Source organism: Megalops cyprinoides, chromosome 16 (assembly GCF_013368585.1).
Source record: "Megalops cyprinoides isolate fMegCyp1 chromosome 16, fMegCyp1.pri, whole genome shotgun sequence".
Lineage (NCBI taxonomy): Eukaryota > Metazoa > Chordata > Actinopteri > Elopiformes > Megalopidae > Megalops > Megalops cyprinoides.
In genome coordinates this window covers 21329875-21347768 of record NC_050598.1, presented here as the reverse complement: position 1 = coordinate 21347768, position 17894 = coordinate 21329875, and the positions used below count along the sequence as shown (strand labels likewise).

At 43.3% G+C, this 17894-nt stretch overlaps 1 protein-coding gene across 1 annotated transcript in view; it reads left to right on the top strand.

Moving 5' to 3' along the window:
- Window positions 1–17894, top strand: part of il1rapl2 (interleukin 1 receptor accessory protein-like 2) — a 92292-nt gene that overhangs the window by 67537 nt on the left and 6861 nt on the right. The window contains exons 7-8 of the mRNA XM_036548548.1: window positions 12843–12972; window positions 15615–15760. Of these exons, the coding sequence (XP_036404441.1) occupies window positions 12843–12972; window positions 15615–15760 (276 nt within the window). The remainder of the gene's footprint in view (window positions 1–12842; window positions 12973–15614; window positions 15761–17894) is intronic.

Sequence of the window (17894 nt, the reverse complement as noted above, 5' to 3'; positions counted from 1 at the left end):
GTGTGTTTGTACATGTCTGTATGCATGTGAAATCTCTCAAATATATGTAAAACTCCTACATAAGCACATGTGTTCCCTTTCCATCCATCTTGTACTGTTCCCAATCAGAATCTTCATCTTCCAAATCTGACAATTCTTAGATTCTCCTGATGGCAGAGCTTTGTAGCTTAAGCATTATTGAGACAGGTCCAAGGTATGAATACCAATTTCTGTGGTGGTAGGGAAGGATTTCTGTGGTAGTAGGGTAGAAATCATCAGGCTCCAGATCAAACAGAAATGAACCAGGCTGGGTGATTGCATAGCAGATTTTTTTTTATTTCTTTTCTTTTTTTCCTAACCAAAAAAAAAAAAAAAAAATCACCCTTTGGTGAGGAAGTCCTGTTAGCCTTTGAAAGAGAAAGGCTGGGACGTGAGGTTTTCAGGAATAGATTCTCTCCCTGTGAGACGTGACCTGACAGCTGGGGTGACCAAGGAGGGGTACGGGGAGGAGAGAGATGCAGCTGAGGGGGATATCCAAAGTGCCACAGCACCGCAGCTGCAGCCGTCTGCGCAGATGGTGCCTGCACAGCGCAGATGTTTGCTTCCTGGCTGCCTGGGAGGATGTTTGCTGCGCAGCTCGCCCCCCTGTGTACAGTATTCGCCTGTCAGACAGCAGGGAAAACAAACACAAAAAAAGAAATTGAGTATAAGAAATTAAATTACATATATAGTATGACAAAGTCCCAATCTTCTTTCTAAGGCCTCCTCAAATCGCATCATTTCTCTGCCTGTCCAGAATTGCGTTTTGCATGTCTCATTGCCATACTGTACCACTGTTACAGTATTATGGCATAAATTATGACAGCTTGTTTCAAGACCTATGTTTTCAGAAATCATAGTGTGCTTATCTTCAGTTTAATCATGGATCATCAAAGTAACACTTTAAGAACATCAGCAGTTGTACAGTATTTCTCAAAATAATGTTAACTTTTCTCTACTGTCTCTACCAGCCTAGAGGATCAAATAACCAAAGAGCTGGCATGACACAGCTGTTTATTCTTGGCAAAGGTAGCTAATAACAGAGCATTGTCCCTGAAAACAGTAAAGAACTATTTTGGCCTGTGCTAAATCAAATGGCTAGGCACACCAACGCACATTCAACAGTCTTAACTCTTAGTTTCTCTCAGGGACTAGAATTTAGGAAGTTGAAACTGTTGAAGTTTCAAGTTATGCAAAGTACAACTATTTCTGCTGAGTTTGTAATACTGTTTTTGGACTCAGAGAGTGGCATCCAGGACTGCTGAAATATACATGTACGTACTAATGCAGCTAGCAAACCGTTAATAGTGCCTAGGCAAACTATAACTTTGACAAAAATATGCCAGCTGTTGATAGTTTAGACTGAGATGTTTTGACAAGCCTTAAAATGAAATGTGAATGGCAGTTGAAGTTTGTTCTAATTCCAAAAAAGCTGCAGTTGTACAGACATTTCTACACAGTTGGCTTGCTAGGCTTGCTAACCGGTGTTAGCTTAGCTGGGGGTATCCCTTTGCTTTGTTGTCTAGTTACTGTTTTGCTACAGCTGGTTAAATCAATCATTTTAAAACTGCACATCAAAAAGCAAATAAAGCTGTTGGTCACTCTGTAGATGTCAATGAATAGCTGTTCTTGAGTCCATTTAACACTGAAACCAATGGCGTATGGAAGAAAAAAAAAAAAGGTAATATTAATCTGGTTCGTCTGTATGTGTTGTTCAAAGGACAGAAGGCAATATTTGCAATTTAATTAATTTTTAATAAGACTTACCTATCTTGGAAGACAACATACCTTATATTTTCTATACATATCAATTACCTGGATGCTAGATCCAGCTACATGTTTGCAGAAGCAGTTCAAGTTACTTGTGCAAAGACAATAGTGTAATTGTCACAGTAGTGGCCATACTCAGCAATCAGATCTGCACCCATGTTCTTACATATCCGGCAACAAAAATTAAAGCATCCAGTTTTCTAGAATTATACTGGTATGCAGAACTGTTTGTCAGAGAAGTGCATAACAACTGTGATGTTTTATATCTGACTATTGAAATTCGATGCACAATTTACGACCGGATATTTCTATTGACCTCGCCCACATCTGTCATGTTTCACAGACTGAACCAACTTTAATGAATTGCACGGTGGTTTATGGACAGTTCAGCAACAAGTGCAGTCTGTCAATTGCTGCCCTCTGACTGAGAAGTGCTTCATGTTTATGCAGCCTTTTGAAATATGAGGTTGTCCCCAGACGGCTGGGCTCTCAGCCATGCATTTGTATTTTAAATGTTTGCACTTTGACAGTGCGTTAAACAGCTTTCCATCATAGTCTATTGTTAGGAAAATGTGATAAATAACAGGGAATGTTTTAGCAATGCCTTGCATAGACCTTGTTTTATGTGGTGTGATACTGAATGATGAGCAAATGAGATAAGCTGTGTCACTGGTTAGGCCTGATTTTCAGATCTGTTTATACCTTGCCTTCTTAACCATGAAAAGATAGACAATGTTTTCCTCCTGTTTTCTATAAATATGCATGAGGTAGGAATATCTTGGATTGATCATTCTTACCAGCTGTGTACTATAAGTTTGTTTTCATACATATGTGGTTTCACTTCACACCTTGTTAACTTAAGCAGAGAATGTCCAGCATTGCAGGTTGGGTATTGATCTATTCAGTGATATTTATTTGATAGGTGCACCATTACAAGCATGTCATAAAAAGGGATTTATTTACTAAGTGAGGGAGAGAAAGCATCTCGGTAATTCTGTCTTCAGCGATCCTGCAGAACCTCACTTATCTTGTGAGTCTGTAAGTGAGGGGTGTTAAAGCATGAAGACTTTTACTTTTATCTCATGAACCTCTCAGTGGGGAAATCTGGGACACACCACAGCCGCATCAGCCAGCCCACAGTGTTACGCATTTACCCAAGGCCCTCTGTATCCCTTTACTGTTTGCCAGCCACTCACTTCTCTCCAGAGTAAAATTTGCAGAGTAGCAGAATTCATGCACTAAATAATTGTTGTGGGCAAAATCAATTTACCTCTGCAGAAATCTCTTTAGTAAGATATCCCGGATTCATGCCCGCGATGCTAAATTAAAGAGCCTGGCTGTGAAGTTGAAAGCCGTATTTCCCTCCCGTGTTGGGGAGGTGTCTCGCAGGGAGACAAGGGCTCCTTCAGATCTCTCTGCTGCCTGGGTTGCTCTCATTTTTTATTTAATATTTATAGATTTTATACTAATGAGGAATTCTTTCAGGTCTGATGGATCATTGCTCATATGCAGTGACAACACCAGCACAATTAATGCTAAAGCACAAATAACAGCAAAAGCTGTCAGCATTGTTAATGAAGGGACTTGGGCTGTTTTTGTGAGGAATCTTATAGAAAATAGTGCATTTTAACTTAGGTCATATACACTGTGCCTGTGTCCACTTCATGATGGTAACACTTTTTGCTTGACCTGCTGTGGTACTGCATCTTTCTTTTGATCTGAAGAGTCTTTATAATTGTTTTTTAATAAGTTTATTTGATGTGTTTCCTCTTGGCAGACAATCATGACTTTCTGTCTGAAACTTTTTTATCTTGTTTACTTTTTACCCAACCTAGATAAATACTATAATGGCTTCTGTAATTTGAGTCGTACGGCAACATGCAATTTAAAGAACTAGGTTTAGTCAAGACAAGCAACTAATGATGTCAAGTACAGCAGGGTAAACGGAAATAATGATGTGATATGCTTCCACTAAGCAGGCAACCCCTAATTGATTGCTACAGTTCAACAAACAAGCAGGCATTTTAATGCCAAGTTATATTATTGACGTTAACTCTACAGCTGTGCAAAGTTACTGTTAACTCTTTGTGAAAGAACAGATGAGGAAACATGTCAGTCAAAGTGATTCTTTTCCATTAATGTAAGGGTTGCCCTAGAAAAAAATACAATAACCCATATTCTTGTTAACCTCGTTTTGCTATTGTTTGTCTTGTATCTTCATCCAATAAATGACCTGCAGCATGTCGTAGCCCATGTTTTCCATAGTACTTATATACATTCCATACTTTAACAAACACAAACAAAACCAGCGTTTGTCAAAGTCACTTTTAAGTACACTAATGATCAGATCAGCAATGTTACATAATCAAATCTAACTCTAACTCTAACTCTTTCAGATATGGACAAAAGTTTATCATGACAGCACACGCTGTGCTTCTACCTACCACAATACTGTACACACTACTGTACAACAGTTGACTTAAGACAACATGTGATGACACTCAGAGGGTCTTTGGATTTTTTAAAGCAAATAACATAGACTAAAGAACTGCAGTATATTGCACTGTCTGCTCTTGCCTAATACCATTATTATCTAAAGAGGATAGGAAGCTGCCCTATCTGCAACCTTTCATTTCTTTATTTTGGCTTTATTGCTGGCAAGAGCCCAGTCAGGCGCATTACTGGCACCGACTCTGTGTGCCTGTCTATGGAAAATATGCTGTTACATATTTTTTAATGCTATTTTTTCAGGCAGCTGTGTATGCAGGGAAATGCAGAATACTCTACTGGCAGAAGTAGACTAGTCTAGACTAGTCTACTTCTGGAAAGCTATGCCTTAAGCTTAAACAGATACCCCTTGCAAGAGCTTCTAATTGCTCTCTGTCATTAGGAATATTGCTGACCACGCATATCTCCATTGAGGCCTAAGGTCTAATTTCAGTATAGCTACTACCATCCCATTTTTATCTGATCTTCCCCATCTGCAGGGTTTTAAGAATGAAGGTGCTGTATCCCATTCTCCTTTAACCCCCATATTTTAATCCGTCTTAGAATTTTCTCCATCCTCATGCTAACAGTATCATTATGACTCAGGAAGACATGCTCTTCAACAATATTTCAATTATCCTTTTTGTCTGCAAGTTAGTTGAAAAAACAAGCATTCAGTCAGTAAATTTTGTTCATTGCAGAAAAAGATAAAGAGTGGGGTAATTTCTTGCAATTTAAGACTGGAATTCAAGTAAATAATGATCCACTCACTTGTTGAAGGCTTGTTTGTAAAGTAAAGTCTTATTTATACGGATGGGAAAGTAAGTGATGTGATCTTACATAATTTAAAATAAGATAGATATCACATGAAATGAAAAATCTCTTGTGAGAAGGCACAACTAAGGAAACTTCCTCCTAGGATGTGAAAATACCACAGCATACACTTAAAAATTGAGATGTATATGAATAAAGCAATGAATTGAGATTGTCTAATTTCACAGAATATCAAATAATATCAGTAGTATCCCCCTAACATTCCCACATATGCATCTCACCTCTTCAGTATTTTAGTAACAAATCCAGCAAAGTACAGGAACCTCTCTGGTATCTTTCAACCTTACGGCAGAGGTTAATTGTATTGCGTAACTTCTCAGCTAATAATTTCTAGGGCGAAAAAGTGTTTTGAGTTTATCAAACTGTTGCATGAACAAGCAGCTGACAAATGGCTACTTTTTATTTAGTTACTAGCATTCCATTCTTACTGTATGTTTAAATTTAAATTATTCTTTTTGCTTTTTTCGTTCTTGTCAAAACAAATATGCTAATGAGGACTCTGAATGGTAGCTGCCTTGTTAATTTCCCCTTGTCCTTGCTGGAGATGTGGGTGAGATGTACTGTAAATGAATGTGAAGCAGTCAGATTTGAGGCTGTGAGAGACGGTCCTGGATTCCACAGTGATGGAGCCTCTCACAGATCTTTCAGTATTGACTTTAGGGCCAGTGCAGGCTGAGGGAGCTGCTGCTGGCTTTACTTTATGTGCTGTCAGAGGAGGCAGGACTGCCCAGGGCCTGACAGCCACTGACATTTCCTCTTTTGGTGCAATCGCCTTATCTGCAGCCTTAAGCACCCCGATTGACTGAGTGCGTTGAAAAATAACAGGTCAGGTAATATTTGGCCTGGAAGTCAATTCAAACTACCTGATACCCCGGCTACAAGGTTTACTAATATTGCAATGCTACAGGCTGTCGGCCCCCGGGGACTGCACGCACACTCATCCTCATGTATACCATTTGGTGACTTACTTTGATTTTCTCTTGAGAGCCTGAGTGCTGCATGAGCCCTCCCTGCTTAGTTGTCAAGCATTTTTACAATTTGCTGTTTTCTAATAGTCTGTCTTAATCGAACGTATTCTGTCAAGAATGGCTTCAAGGAAAAAAGTGGATTCCTTTAACATTTCAAAGTCATGTCTAATTCTTGACGTGTTGTGCCTATTTGATTGAAATTCCTTTTTTTAACTCTGAGGGAGATGAGCTCAGAAGCTGCCCCTGGGCTGCTGATTTCCTTTGTCTGAACTGTTTTTTCCACCCTATTGAGAGGGGTTTGAACACACTGCAGAGAGTGTGGCCCATTGTCCATCCACCAAGGATGCCTGGAAGTGCTGCTGTGCCAGTTCACCTCCGTCCCAAGTGCCCCAGTGCTGGTGTCATTGTGGCTGCCAGGGAAGGACTGATCTCTGCCGTTTGAAGTCACCTGTCAGGGTGTTGAGTGGAGCCAGGCTCGGCAGTACTTCACTGAAGTGGCCCATGGCCATCTGGGGGCTCAGAAAAGACCACACTGCTCCTCTTCTGGTCCCCCACAGCAAGACTTAAACCGGGCCCACAGCGGCCTGCTCCACCTGCGCTCCCACCTGACACCCTTGGCCGCCCATCCGTTTATTTTGAAACACGAGCATGTCTCTGTGAAGTAGCTCCAGGTTTGGCAACTGAATGACAGGCATTCCATTATACTCTACATATAGCTTAATGCTGTCATAATCAGTGCCTCACCAGAAGTGATGAACCCTACTCTCCTTTGCTGCTGCTAGGTAAAGAGAATCATCTCGTCCATAATGCCATATGCACAGAAATAGCATTGCCTTTTTCAAGATGAAGCCATTTGATGCTCCATTTCGAGAGTAGTGTACCAGCTGGCCCTGTTTGTCATTTTGTTTATGTGAATTGCCTGCACTGAATGATAGTGTAAAAAGCAAAATTCACTGCCGTGACACAAGAGGCCGCGTGTGTTTTCTATATTGATGCAAAACAACACCATCACTTGCGTATGGAGAGTGCCAAAAACAGGCCTAGTGCTGACACAAGTGTTTCAGCCCTTTCCTTAAGCAGGGGCCACTGAGTGTCAGGTCCCCTGTCACAGCTAATTAAAGATGAGAAGGTCTGATTTGATTACTTTGTCTGGCTAATTTCTGAGCAGGGGAATGGCAACTAGTTGAAAGGTGGTGGCGTTATCCGATGGCAAGGAGAGTTGCATTCCAGTAGCTTCTGACCCACCTGTCTTGGATGCTGGGTGATCAGACTTTTGACTGTGCTGCAGTGCTGCTGTCAAATGAATCCAAGGTCACTTCCAGCATGACACTTACCTGAGCTGATAGATTACAGAACAATCCAGCCCGCTCCCCCTGTTGCTATGATACGTTTGTTCCCTCCCAATGCACATGCCCCCATCTGCCCAATGTGGCATGCGTCCATAATAAGGATAATATGGGGGACTCGTGCCCATAATATGCGATCCCAAAGCAACACTCAAACCCTCTCCCATCAGCCAGACCCTCCCCGAAAGGCCTGCACTGCGCGTCAGGGTCAAATCAGACCATTATAAATTGGGTCACACTCTCCTAAACTCAAGTGCCTGGCACACAGAAATCCTCCCCGTTTCTGGAGCGCCAGACCCCCTTCCGTGCTGTGCGGATGATGGGGGAGAAACGCTGAAGTGTCCAGATGCCAGGCTGGTCAAAGGGTTCTCTGATTGAAGTCCCTCTCTGAAAGGGATGGTTATCTGTTCTGCCACGGATAGCAACTGCAAAGAGAGATGAGGTGACGCTGTGGGAGTCCAGAAAAGATTTTCAGAGTGGGAGCAGCAATGATGATTGTATCCAGCGCCCATTGTACTGTGGCATTTGCCAAGCCTTTTATCAATACAAATGTAAAATGATGGAAATTTACATTTGTAGGGATAAAATTCAGAAATTACTTAAAAAAGTTATTACCAAAACTTGTATTGTTCATTTGTAAGCATATTATTTTACAAATGTATGTTAAGAGGTAAATGGCTCGATAGCTTTTCATATACATCTGCAGTTTTTCCCATGGAGGTTCTTTAGCCTGCTATGCAGTCACTGAAGTGCTACATACATGAAGTGGCCCCTTATGGTCCCTAGATGATCCCTTGAGCATGCTGTGGTAATGGCAGGTTTAGTAGATGGGTGTTTCCTGTTGTTGATGTCCGAGATGTGGAGTGTGAGGGTCATGGGGTCAAATTCCTGAACAGTATTTTTTCTTTTTTGTAGTAATAGGTTACACAAATTGTACTGTCTAAACTGCAGCGATAAGCATTGTATTTCTGCAAATGCATAAAATGAGTGATTCTGAGTCACTATGAATTCCCCCTTCATGCAAGTCCATACAAAATAAGAAGACATATAATGTTGTAGTGTAGTACTCAACGTTGATCTAAAGAAAATGTGGCAAAAATCAAATCAAATTACAGTATGCCTGTAACAAGCACCTGGAAGAAGTACAGTGCAGCATGTAAGCCTTCATTGTAACTCTCAGCATATTCCCTTTTGCGGGTGTGTGTGGCTGGTTCTCGTACGCACTCGCTCATAATGGAGGACTCTCCAGCATCCAGGCAATATGACAGATCATTAAATGAGCAGAGATAATTGCAGGAGCTAAGAGGGGATAACCAGTGATGTCCTCCTGCTCTTCCGCAGGCTGAAATATTCAAGCGGCAAGGTGACCTTTGGGTAGAAAAGAAGGAACCTACTGAGAACCGATCGATACGTTAGAATCCCAGATCCATTAGCCCAGTTATCACGACCACCTCCAAAGCACGTTTCCTCTTATCATTGGCACACATGAATACGGTTAAAGTCTGCTGCCTTGGTTCAATTCTGTACCTACAGCTCATAGCAAGCGGTGTTTTGGCCTTAAGCAGGTGTGTGTTTCTTCTCTGTTGCTAGGGCAAGGTACCACAAGCCTTTTTTGATCACATATTTGTTTATTTTACATCTATTCTTTCATGTCATCAGCTTTTCTCTTTGGTTGTTTTCATGCTATGTGACATTGTACTGGCTACATTTTAGACGACCTGTTTTATCCAGCTGCTCACCAGCTAGCAAGCTACAGTAACGTAGGCCATTTATAAATTTCACACTAGCTTAAAAACACCACAGCATATTCATTTATTGCTAAAGTAGTTATCTGTGATGCTTCGGTATTCATTGTCTTAAGCAGTTTCTTTTTGTTGAAATTGACATGGAATATGTAGCCATTATTTAGTCAACTAGATAGACAGCTAGGTGGCTAACACTTGAATTTTACACTTCGCAGGTAGTAGCAACAGGAAAACATTCAGTCCACATTAATATAAATTTCCCTTGTGAACAACATGCAGTCACTCGACCATCTGTGTTTATATGCAGTGTAGAATACATCCTCTGCTGTACATCATATATGGCTATTCAGTTTTGAACAACAGTGGGATCAGGCTCGTGCACTTGCAATCCACGGGGGGGTACAAAACGTCATATCTTAAAAAACGTAATAAATACTATGTAGAAATCGTGATGTAAGGAGACAACTGGGGGTGCACTGAGGTCTGTCGGGGTGTGGGGTGCACCCCTAAGCACCCCCATAGCGCTGGCTCTGAGTGGGATCCCAAAAGTTATTGGAACTTGGAGAGTCTACTTAAAGCAGCCCACTGATGGTAGGAAAACAGAGCTTTCCATAGCAGGATATGTGAGCTTTGCCTTGGTTGACCCAGACTTTAACAGCCAAATATCTCTGTAATTACAGTACGTTGTGTTCTACAGTAATTGATTAGGGCCTGGAGGATTTGTTCATGTTCTCAACACGTTTCGGTTATTATAATCATCAAGTCCTTCTCAGCGCGTTAGAAATGCTCCATTTACAAACATTCCCAGGCACCTCGCCCAGCACTGACAATTTATTCTCCTGCATTAACCGAGCAGTCGCCTGGATTCAATTTAGGTAATTGGATGGCCAAATATTTAGGAGGGAATGCATGTCTCTCCTCTTAAATGAAGGTGATTGGGAGGAGGGATGGAATGCATAGCTGATCATTGCCACCAGTTGTCCAAGCTTTCTCTTTTAGAGGGTAATGAAGCTACAGCTAGAAGACTTGCATGGTGCTGTGCCCATAAACTGTCTGCACATCTGATTTCTTCAAACTGTCTTCAACATGAGATGGCAGCCTTAAAAGAACTGAACATATACCGGTCAATGTGTTACAAACAGTGAATAGCAGTGAAAATTTTAATTTAATTTAAGCACTGGCCATTAAAACACAAAAAATACAACTGTTGTAAAGTGTACATTTTTAGTGCTGTGCATACAGGGTGGAAAATATGTGGAAAATTATGTGTTTTGGATTGGATCATCTTCGTTTTTATGCAACCCAGTTTTTGGAATCGCCATTTGTTCGCTAGCCTCATCTCACAGCGACAACCTCTACACTTGCACTGACGTGTGACAAATCCAATCCTCATTCAGTCCTCTAATACACTCAACCACAGCCAATGGTTATTTTTCACACTATGAGTCACTCAGGGTGGACCTGGAGCTCATTGGAAGACAGGTGCAGCTCCACTGACGCAATCCGAGTAACTCACGGGCACCTGACAAATTGCAGAGTGCCTGGGGATAGTGAGAGAAGCAGCCCCTGCCGAAATACCCACCCCTATCCCCAGTGGAACAAAGCCAGTTTGTTCTGCCGCTGTGGGTCTCAGTTATCGTTGGCTAAGGACACGGCTGGGATTAAATCCAAGCACTCAGCTTGCGCACCTTAACCACTGAACTACTTAGGGGCTCTGGATACCTGTTTTAAATATAATGTTATGTGTAAAGAAGAAGCAGAAGATCAGTAGTGATACTGTGAATTAGGTGGGACACAGTAGCAATGTTGTTGCCATATTTAATGTTGAGCAAGTGCATTTAAATGCTCTAAGGTTGCACTTGTGTGACCTCTGCTTATTTTAACTGTGGAAATTTCAAAGGGAAGAAAATAATTTTGCTGGGTTTAAAAAATATGCAGTGATATGTAGAAATTAATATCAGATCATAAATATCAAAAAACTGCATTTTCCATTTCAAATGCATAACAAATTGGCCTCCTCAGAGACTTCCATTTTCAAAAAAAAATATATAGCTATATACATTTCCATAATGCAAAGTATAATCTCTCTCCTTGTGAGTTAGTTAGAGTGAACATCACTAAAGCTCAACAGTTGATGGATATTCTACTGGGGTCTTGCTCATTACTTCTTGTGGAGAATATTCATATCTCTCATCATCCAAGACCGGTCTGAAATATTGTTCCTGATGGAGAATTGAGTAGCCTTGCTGTCACCGTTATTACAGGCGCTGTTGAGGAATCAGAATGGCTATTTGAAAGATTTCCATTTAATCAGCACATCTGGAGTGGCGGTCGGAAAGGCCAGGGTGGAATGGGGCATTGTCCGCCCGGCGGATGTGGCCGGAATCAGCGACAGCCAGAGGAATTGCTTCATTCAGGGGGACAAAGTGGCACACGCTTACCAGAGAGGCTGAGCCCATGAAAGATATTGAGGAGAACAACTCTCATTGTTAATAGATTTTTTCCCCCTTTCACCTTCTGTTTTTTTTTAATTAAATGGAAATCACCACTTTTTATTTCCAGAAGCGGAATACTGCCTGTCTGTGATGCAGACAGAGATTAAGCAGGGATCCGGGGGCCATTTTAAAGTCTTGTCGCGCACCGGTGTTTTGTCTTAACATTAGTGCTGCTTTTCTTGGGCTCTGATAAAGCTGAGTTGCAGGCAGCTGTATAGATCACCTGTCTCTGACTTCACTGAGCTGTCAGTTCTCCAAGAGAAACCCCTGTTGATTCTAATGTTTACTAAAAACAGCTCTACGTGTGACGCTGCTTCTCCTTGTAAAGCCTTCAGAGCCATCTGTAAAGACTTACGCTGCCACACTTCATTTGCCTTACACCCCTGAACAGGTGAAAACAAACCCTCCAAAATGTAGGGCCCAGAATCAAAAGTGAAGCTTCCACAGCACCCACAGGGGGATGCAAGCATTGGTTTATGTGACACTTTGCAACTTTTTTTGGGAAAAAACAAGTGTAAAGTGAAGGCAGTGGTAAATGTTTCATGAGTGGGATCCTTAATCTTTCAGAAGTATCTGTGTTTTATGCCAGGTTGATTTGCTGGATCCTCAGAGTAACCCCGTGCTTTGATTTCCTGGGGTGTTGTGCAGCGTGGGATGGTGAACAGAGAGGGATCACAGTACTTATCAAACACCAGGAGTCAAACAGTGGTGTAGACCTCCGTGTATCGCTCAAGGAGGCTAGCATTTCAAGGTGCACAGGGGCATATTCAGTAGATGCACTGCGGATGAAGGCCCCATGTCACCAATGGTTTTCATGGGCTTTGTTGGGTGGAGTGCAGTGACTGGGTGATTTTGCATGCTGTGTGCCAGTGATCAGAGTGTGTCAGTGATTAAGGTGTAAGAGCTATGTGCCTGTGATCAGTATGAGAACTGTGTACCTTTGGGTGGGAGAGCTGTGCACCAGTGATCAGGGTGTCAGAGCTGTGCACCAGTGTTAAAGATGTCAGAGCTGTGCACCAGTGATCAGGGTGTCAAAGCTGTGCACCAGTGTTAAAGATGTCAGAGCTGTGCACCAGTGATCAGGGTGTCAGAGCTGTGCACCAGTGTTAAAGATGTGAGAGCTGTGCAGCAGTGAGAAGTACATGAGACCTGACTGGTGCATTACACTTGTCCCTGCAGGCATGCCTCTCAGCCTGGACTGCAGGGCTTTCTTTGGCTACAGCGGAGAGTCCAGACCCATCATCTACTGGATGAAGGGGGAGAAGTTTGTGGAGGAGCTGGAGGGTCACATCAAAGAAAGTGAAGTCAGGTATGACTGCGCACATCAGTGGCATGGAGTGTGCTTGTGTGCTTGTATGTTCTAAGAAAACGTTAAACACTTAATCTTCTGCAATAGCTTGCTTCACTTATGCCTACGTAAAGTTGCTTTACAATTATAATTAAAACAGTTGTCATGGTGAATATTAATGTGTGGAATAATGAACACAGAGTGTAAAATATAATTAAGGCTGATTACAGATAAGCGCTGTAATGCAGCGTCTCCCAAACCTCTCCTGGAGGACCCCTTGTCCTGCATGTTTTAGATCTCTCCCTGCTCCAACACAGCTGATTTAAATGATCAGTTTGTTATTAAGCAGCTTCAGGAGTTCATAACGAGTTGATCATTTGAATCAGCTGTGTTGGAGCAGGGAGAGATCTAAAACATGCAGGACGAGGGGTCCTCCAGGAGAGGTTTGGGAGATGCTGCTGTAATGCATCCGGTGCTGTCCGGTCATGTTCAGTGCTGTCCAATTCGAGGTGTTAAACATGATTGACAGCATAATGTTGAGAACCGCGGGTGGGATTTATTTCGGTGTCAGTCTGAAACTTCATCAGACTTAAATGCAGAGCTCTGGGCCTTTCACTGGAAGGGAGGTGGCAGAGCCTGCACAAAATGACTCAGTAACAAACAAGGACTCGGTGAGGGGAATTTGGCATACAGAAACAATAGGCTATTCTGACATTGGGGGCTGGGGCTGAATTTGACCTGAACTGTGCTAAATGTGACTGGGAGAGGCAGGAGACCCTCTCATTTATACCTTGATCTCCATACACAGTGGAAAAGAAAATAGAACTTGCATAGCTCGTAATCACCACGTAAAACTGTCATGTAAATTGAACCCATCCTATTAAATGACAAATAACAGCCCCGGCGCCTCCGGGGCACCGAGTTGCATCTTGCAGTCATAAAGTACACAGTGAATTTCAAAACAACTGCTCCTCCTCGCCAGGGCGCAGTTCTCAATTATAAATCTCATTCTGCTCCTTGTCCTATCAATATCCCGCCTGCTCTCCCAGGGCCCCTGCCCGGAAACAATCGCTGCCTCTGTCTCTGCCTCCCCTCACTGCCAGAACAAAAAAAAATCCTCTATTCAAATGAGGCTAAATGTTTCTACAGCCTCTCTCAGGCCTCTCTGCAGAGACAGTGAAAAATGAATTTAAAGTGGAAAAAAAAAAACCGTGAGTGGCAAGAGGGGGTTAGATACTGGAGAAACAAAGGTTGGCAGGCAAACACTGCAAATTCTCTATTTAGCTATTCCATTGTGAAAGGAGAATGACGAGGTAAGTGGGAAAAGGGGGGCCTTTTTTTACATAAAAGTCTCATCACCTTAAAAACAAAAGCGCAATACGTGTCTCTGAGGAAACATGCTTTGGAAATCGGAAAGAGAGGGCAGGTCAGGATGGAGCAGCTGAGTGCTTTGACCCAATTTCTCCGGGCTTTTCATAAGACTAATGCAATCTCTGTGTCTGTATGACGGGGAACTGTGAGCGTGTTGGTATGTGTGTGTGTGTTTGAGAAAGAGAGAGGGGTTCCATTTTTACCCCCATTACCAAGGAGGTCAAAGGTAGCTGTTAGAGCACACAGTATTGGTCCATCTGAGTGACGGGCAGCTGTGTGGATTTTGGGTACTCCTGTAGGGGAGGCTTTTTAACACCACAGACGCTGCTCTGGTTTTGTTTTCCTGCAGCCAGGCGAATGCTCCATCAGCCCAGCTAACAACACAGCTAATTACGCAGCCCCTGACAAAAACTGCATCTGACAAATGTAGATGTTGTGGCTTGATTCGGGTGCTGCATCAGCCCCCCTCAGTCCCTGCCTCAACACGTGCGTCCCTCCTCCCAAAAATACTTACACACACACACATACACCCCTGACAGCTGTATAAACAATAAATCACAGTCAGCCCCCATGCCAGACAGACCCATCAATTTGCTGCTGTGACGACGGGCAGCGTGTCCGCCAGCCAACGGTCCAGCCGAGCGCCCCGGAGTCTCCCCAAGCTGGGGGATTACTGCTAATAACCCCCACCCCCAGCGCCACTGACCGGCCCCTCCACAAGCCAATCTGCCACTGACAGCACTCCCCTTCACACCAGTCTGGGGCCTCTGCACTGCCACACTCCACACCACCACAGCAGGAGGGTGTTCGTGTGTGCATGTGTGTGTATGTGTGCGTGCATTTGTGTAAGTGTGTGTGTCTGTGTCTGTGTATGTCTGTCTCTGTGTGTGCGTGCGTGCGTGCGTATGTGCATGCATGCGTGCGTGCGTATGTGTGTGTCTGTGTGTGTCTGTGTGTGTCTGTGTGTGAGTGTTTGCATGAAAGTGGTGTGGGTGAAACTGAGGCACACTGCTTGATGTTTTCAGGCACCAAAAAGCACGTCCTCCTTAACTATATTAAAATGAGCTTCTTTGTTTACTTAAAGAGGGAGCGAGTCAGCAGAGGGACCGGAGGCGAAATTCATGCTTAACGAGGATGACCTCAATGATGAACCCTTGTCAGATGTTTTGTGAAAGCGGAGCCCCTCTCTGAATTCTGGGCGCCGGGAGCGCCGTGCGGTCGGGGCGGTCTGACCCGCAGCAGGGCTCTTTGGCTCACGCACATTTTCCCCTCTCATCTCCCCGCAAACGCAGGGTCCTCAGAGAGTACCTGGGGGAGAAGGAGGTGGAGCTGTCCCTGACCTTCGACGCCGTGGAGGAGGGCGACATGGGCAACTACACCTGCTACGTGGAGAACCACATCGGCCGCAGACACGCCAGCGCCATCCTGCAGAAAAGAGGTAAAGGAGGCGTCTGCAGCGCCTCTCCCGAGAGGAGCCGTCGGGGCTGCGAAACCCCCGCTGCTTTCGCGAGGGGCGTCCCGCTGTTGCTCTCCTAATGGGACAGGTGATTAGAGCAGAAAATAAACGATGCCTCCCCTTCGCTGTCACCAACACACCCATCACGGGGGAGGGTTACGACCGAAGGGTGTGGACCAGGCCCCCCATCACCGAGGGCAATCCTGTATGGTAATGCAGCCAGCGGGTGTGCAAAACAACCCAGAATATCTGTCTCTCTTTCTCTCTCTCTCACTCACACACGTGGGGAGTCTCTGACTAGGGCTGACTCATGCTCAGCACTTCATTTAGTTCAGATTCTGTTTGGGATTGGCCTTGTTCTTCTGTCCCCTGGATTCCAGCACGTTGGACATAGACACTATCAAAGACACATGCAGTCTGTGCTGTCACCCTGCTGGCTAGAGTCCTGATTATCTGAAATCATGGGGTACTATACCTGCAGCATTGAATCATACCAATAATACACTGAATCTTCATGTGGTTTTAGTTTGTCTGGTGTAACCTGTCATGCATTTTTGACTTAATAGTAGATATCTTCCCACTGAGTCCAATGCTAACAATAAAGATGAATTGGGCCCATGATTTGAGCTGTAAATCAGAATGAGAGCCCATGAATATTTAATTCGTGGATTACCTTTTACAGCACTCATAAACACCGAAACGCAAAGGCTCACGGTGAGGAGAGAGTGGTCTTTTTTTGTTGTCGTTCTCTTTGAACAAGTGATGGATGCGTACCGACAACGTTTTGGATGTCATACAAGCAAACCGAGCTGGTCCAACCTCTGCCTCTTCCTCTTTGATAACGCACATGCTGGGGTTGAATCACAATGATTTCATCCTCTTTGAACTTGCTGCTCTTTTGTGAGCCGGCATAGGTGAGAATGAAATCTGTTTTGTCACCAATACTCTAAAACATGTCCAGGACAATAAGCAGCCTAGCATCAATGCGACAAAGCCAGTAGGTCACAGAGGACAAAGGCATATTAATGCTCAGAGCAACACTTTCTACTTTCTTTAATGTGGGGTTATAAATGAATCACGAGAGCTCTCATAACCTCCTGAAATGGCTGAGTCACCATCTCAAGGCCTTGTTTTGACTGATGAGATTCATTGCTGAAAAAAATAAAAAGAATGAATTCAGCCACTGCTTTTCAGCCTTGGGGTGTTGTAATTTATCCATTAATGAGGAAAGAATCATAATTTCAACCTGTTAACTTCAGTCTTTTAGGCAAACAGTGAACTGCATAAATGGTCATCATTTTTTGTAAGTATCTTAAGGAAATGCTGTTAGGGTAGGAAGTATTTTTGATGATGCTTTGAGTAAGCATAGTTGGCCACACAATCATACCTACTGCAAACAAGCTGGATAATCAGCTGTTCTGAAACTGAATTTTAAGTGTGTGTGTGTGTGTGTGTGTGCGCGCATGTGCACTCACACCTGTGAACTTGTAAAAGAGATCGGGAAGTGAAAAATAATCATTTGAAGTAGTTTAGTGAAAACACATTTCCTCTGTATCGGATTAAAACATACAGAGCACAGGAATGTAAATTTGTTTATCTCTCTAAATGTTTCTCTCTATTAATAGAGACATTCCCATTATCATTTAATACAGTACATAATATAAGAAAGCAAAATTCTTTCCCCAGGCGGACCAGTATTTCTGAGTTTGTGTTCGGGGATTCAGGCCTCGGAATAGGGCTACAGAGACCTCTGCTGGTTGGATGTTACATGGCTAATTACACTTGCGGACTTTGCTGCAGCTGCAGCTTTGGAGGACTTCATAAATGTAGAAAGCCACGCCAGAAAGGGTCCACGCAGTGTGGAATGGTTTGTTTCAGTGGCAATATGACTCTCCTGTGTTTGATTTTTAATGGTGTCTAATGTACAGCACCATCTCTACCTGAGATCATTCTGCACAGAAGAAGGAAGATGTGTCGTGGAAACACTTGTCTGGTCTGGTCAGTGGTCTAGATTCTGGCAGATCCATTACTCAATAAGATGATAATTTATCATCATGACCATAGTGGGAACAATACTTCCAATGTATACCTATAACAGTAAGTGCTACATTATGTC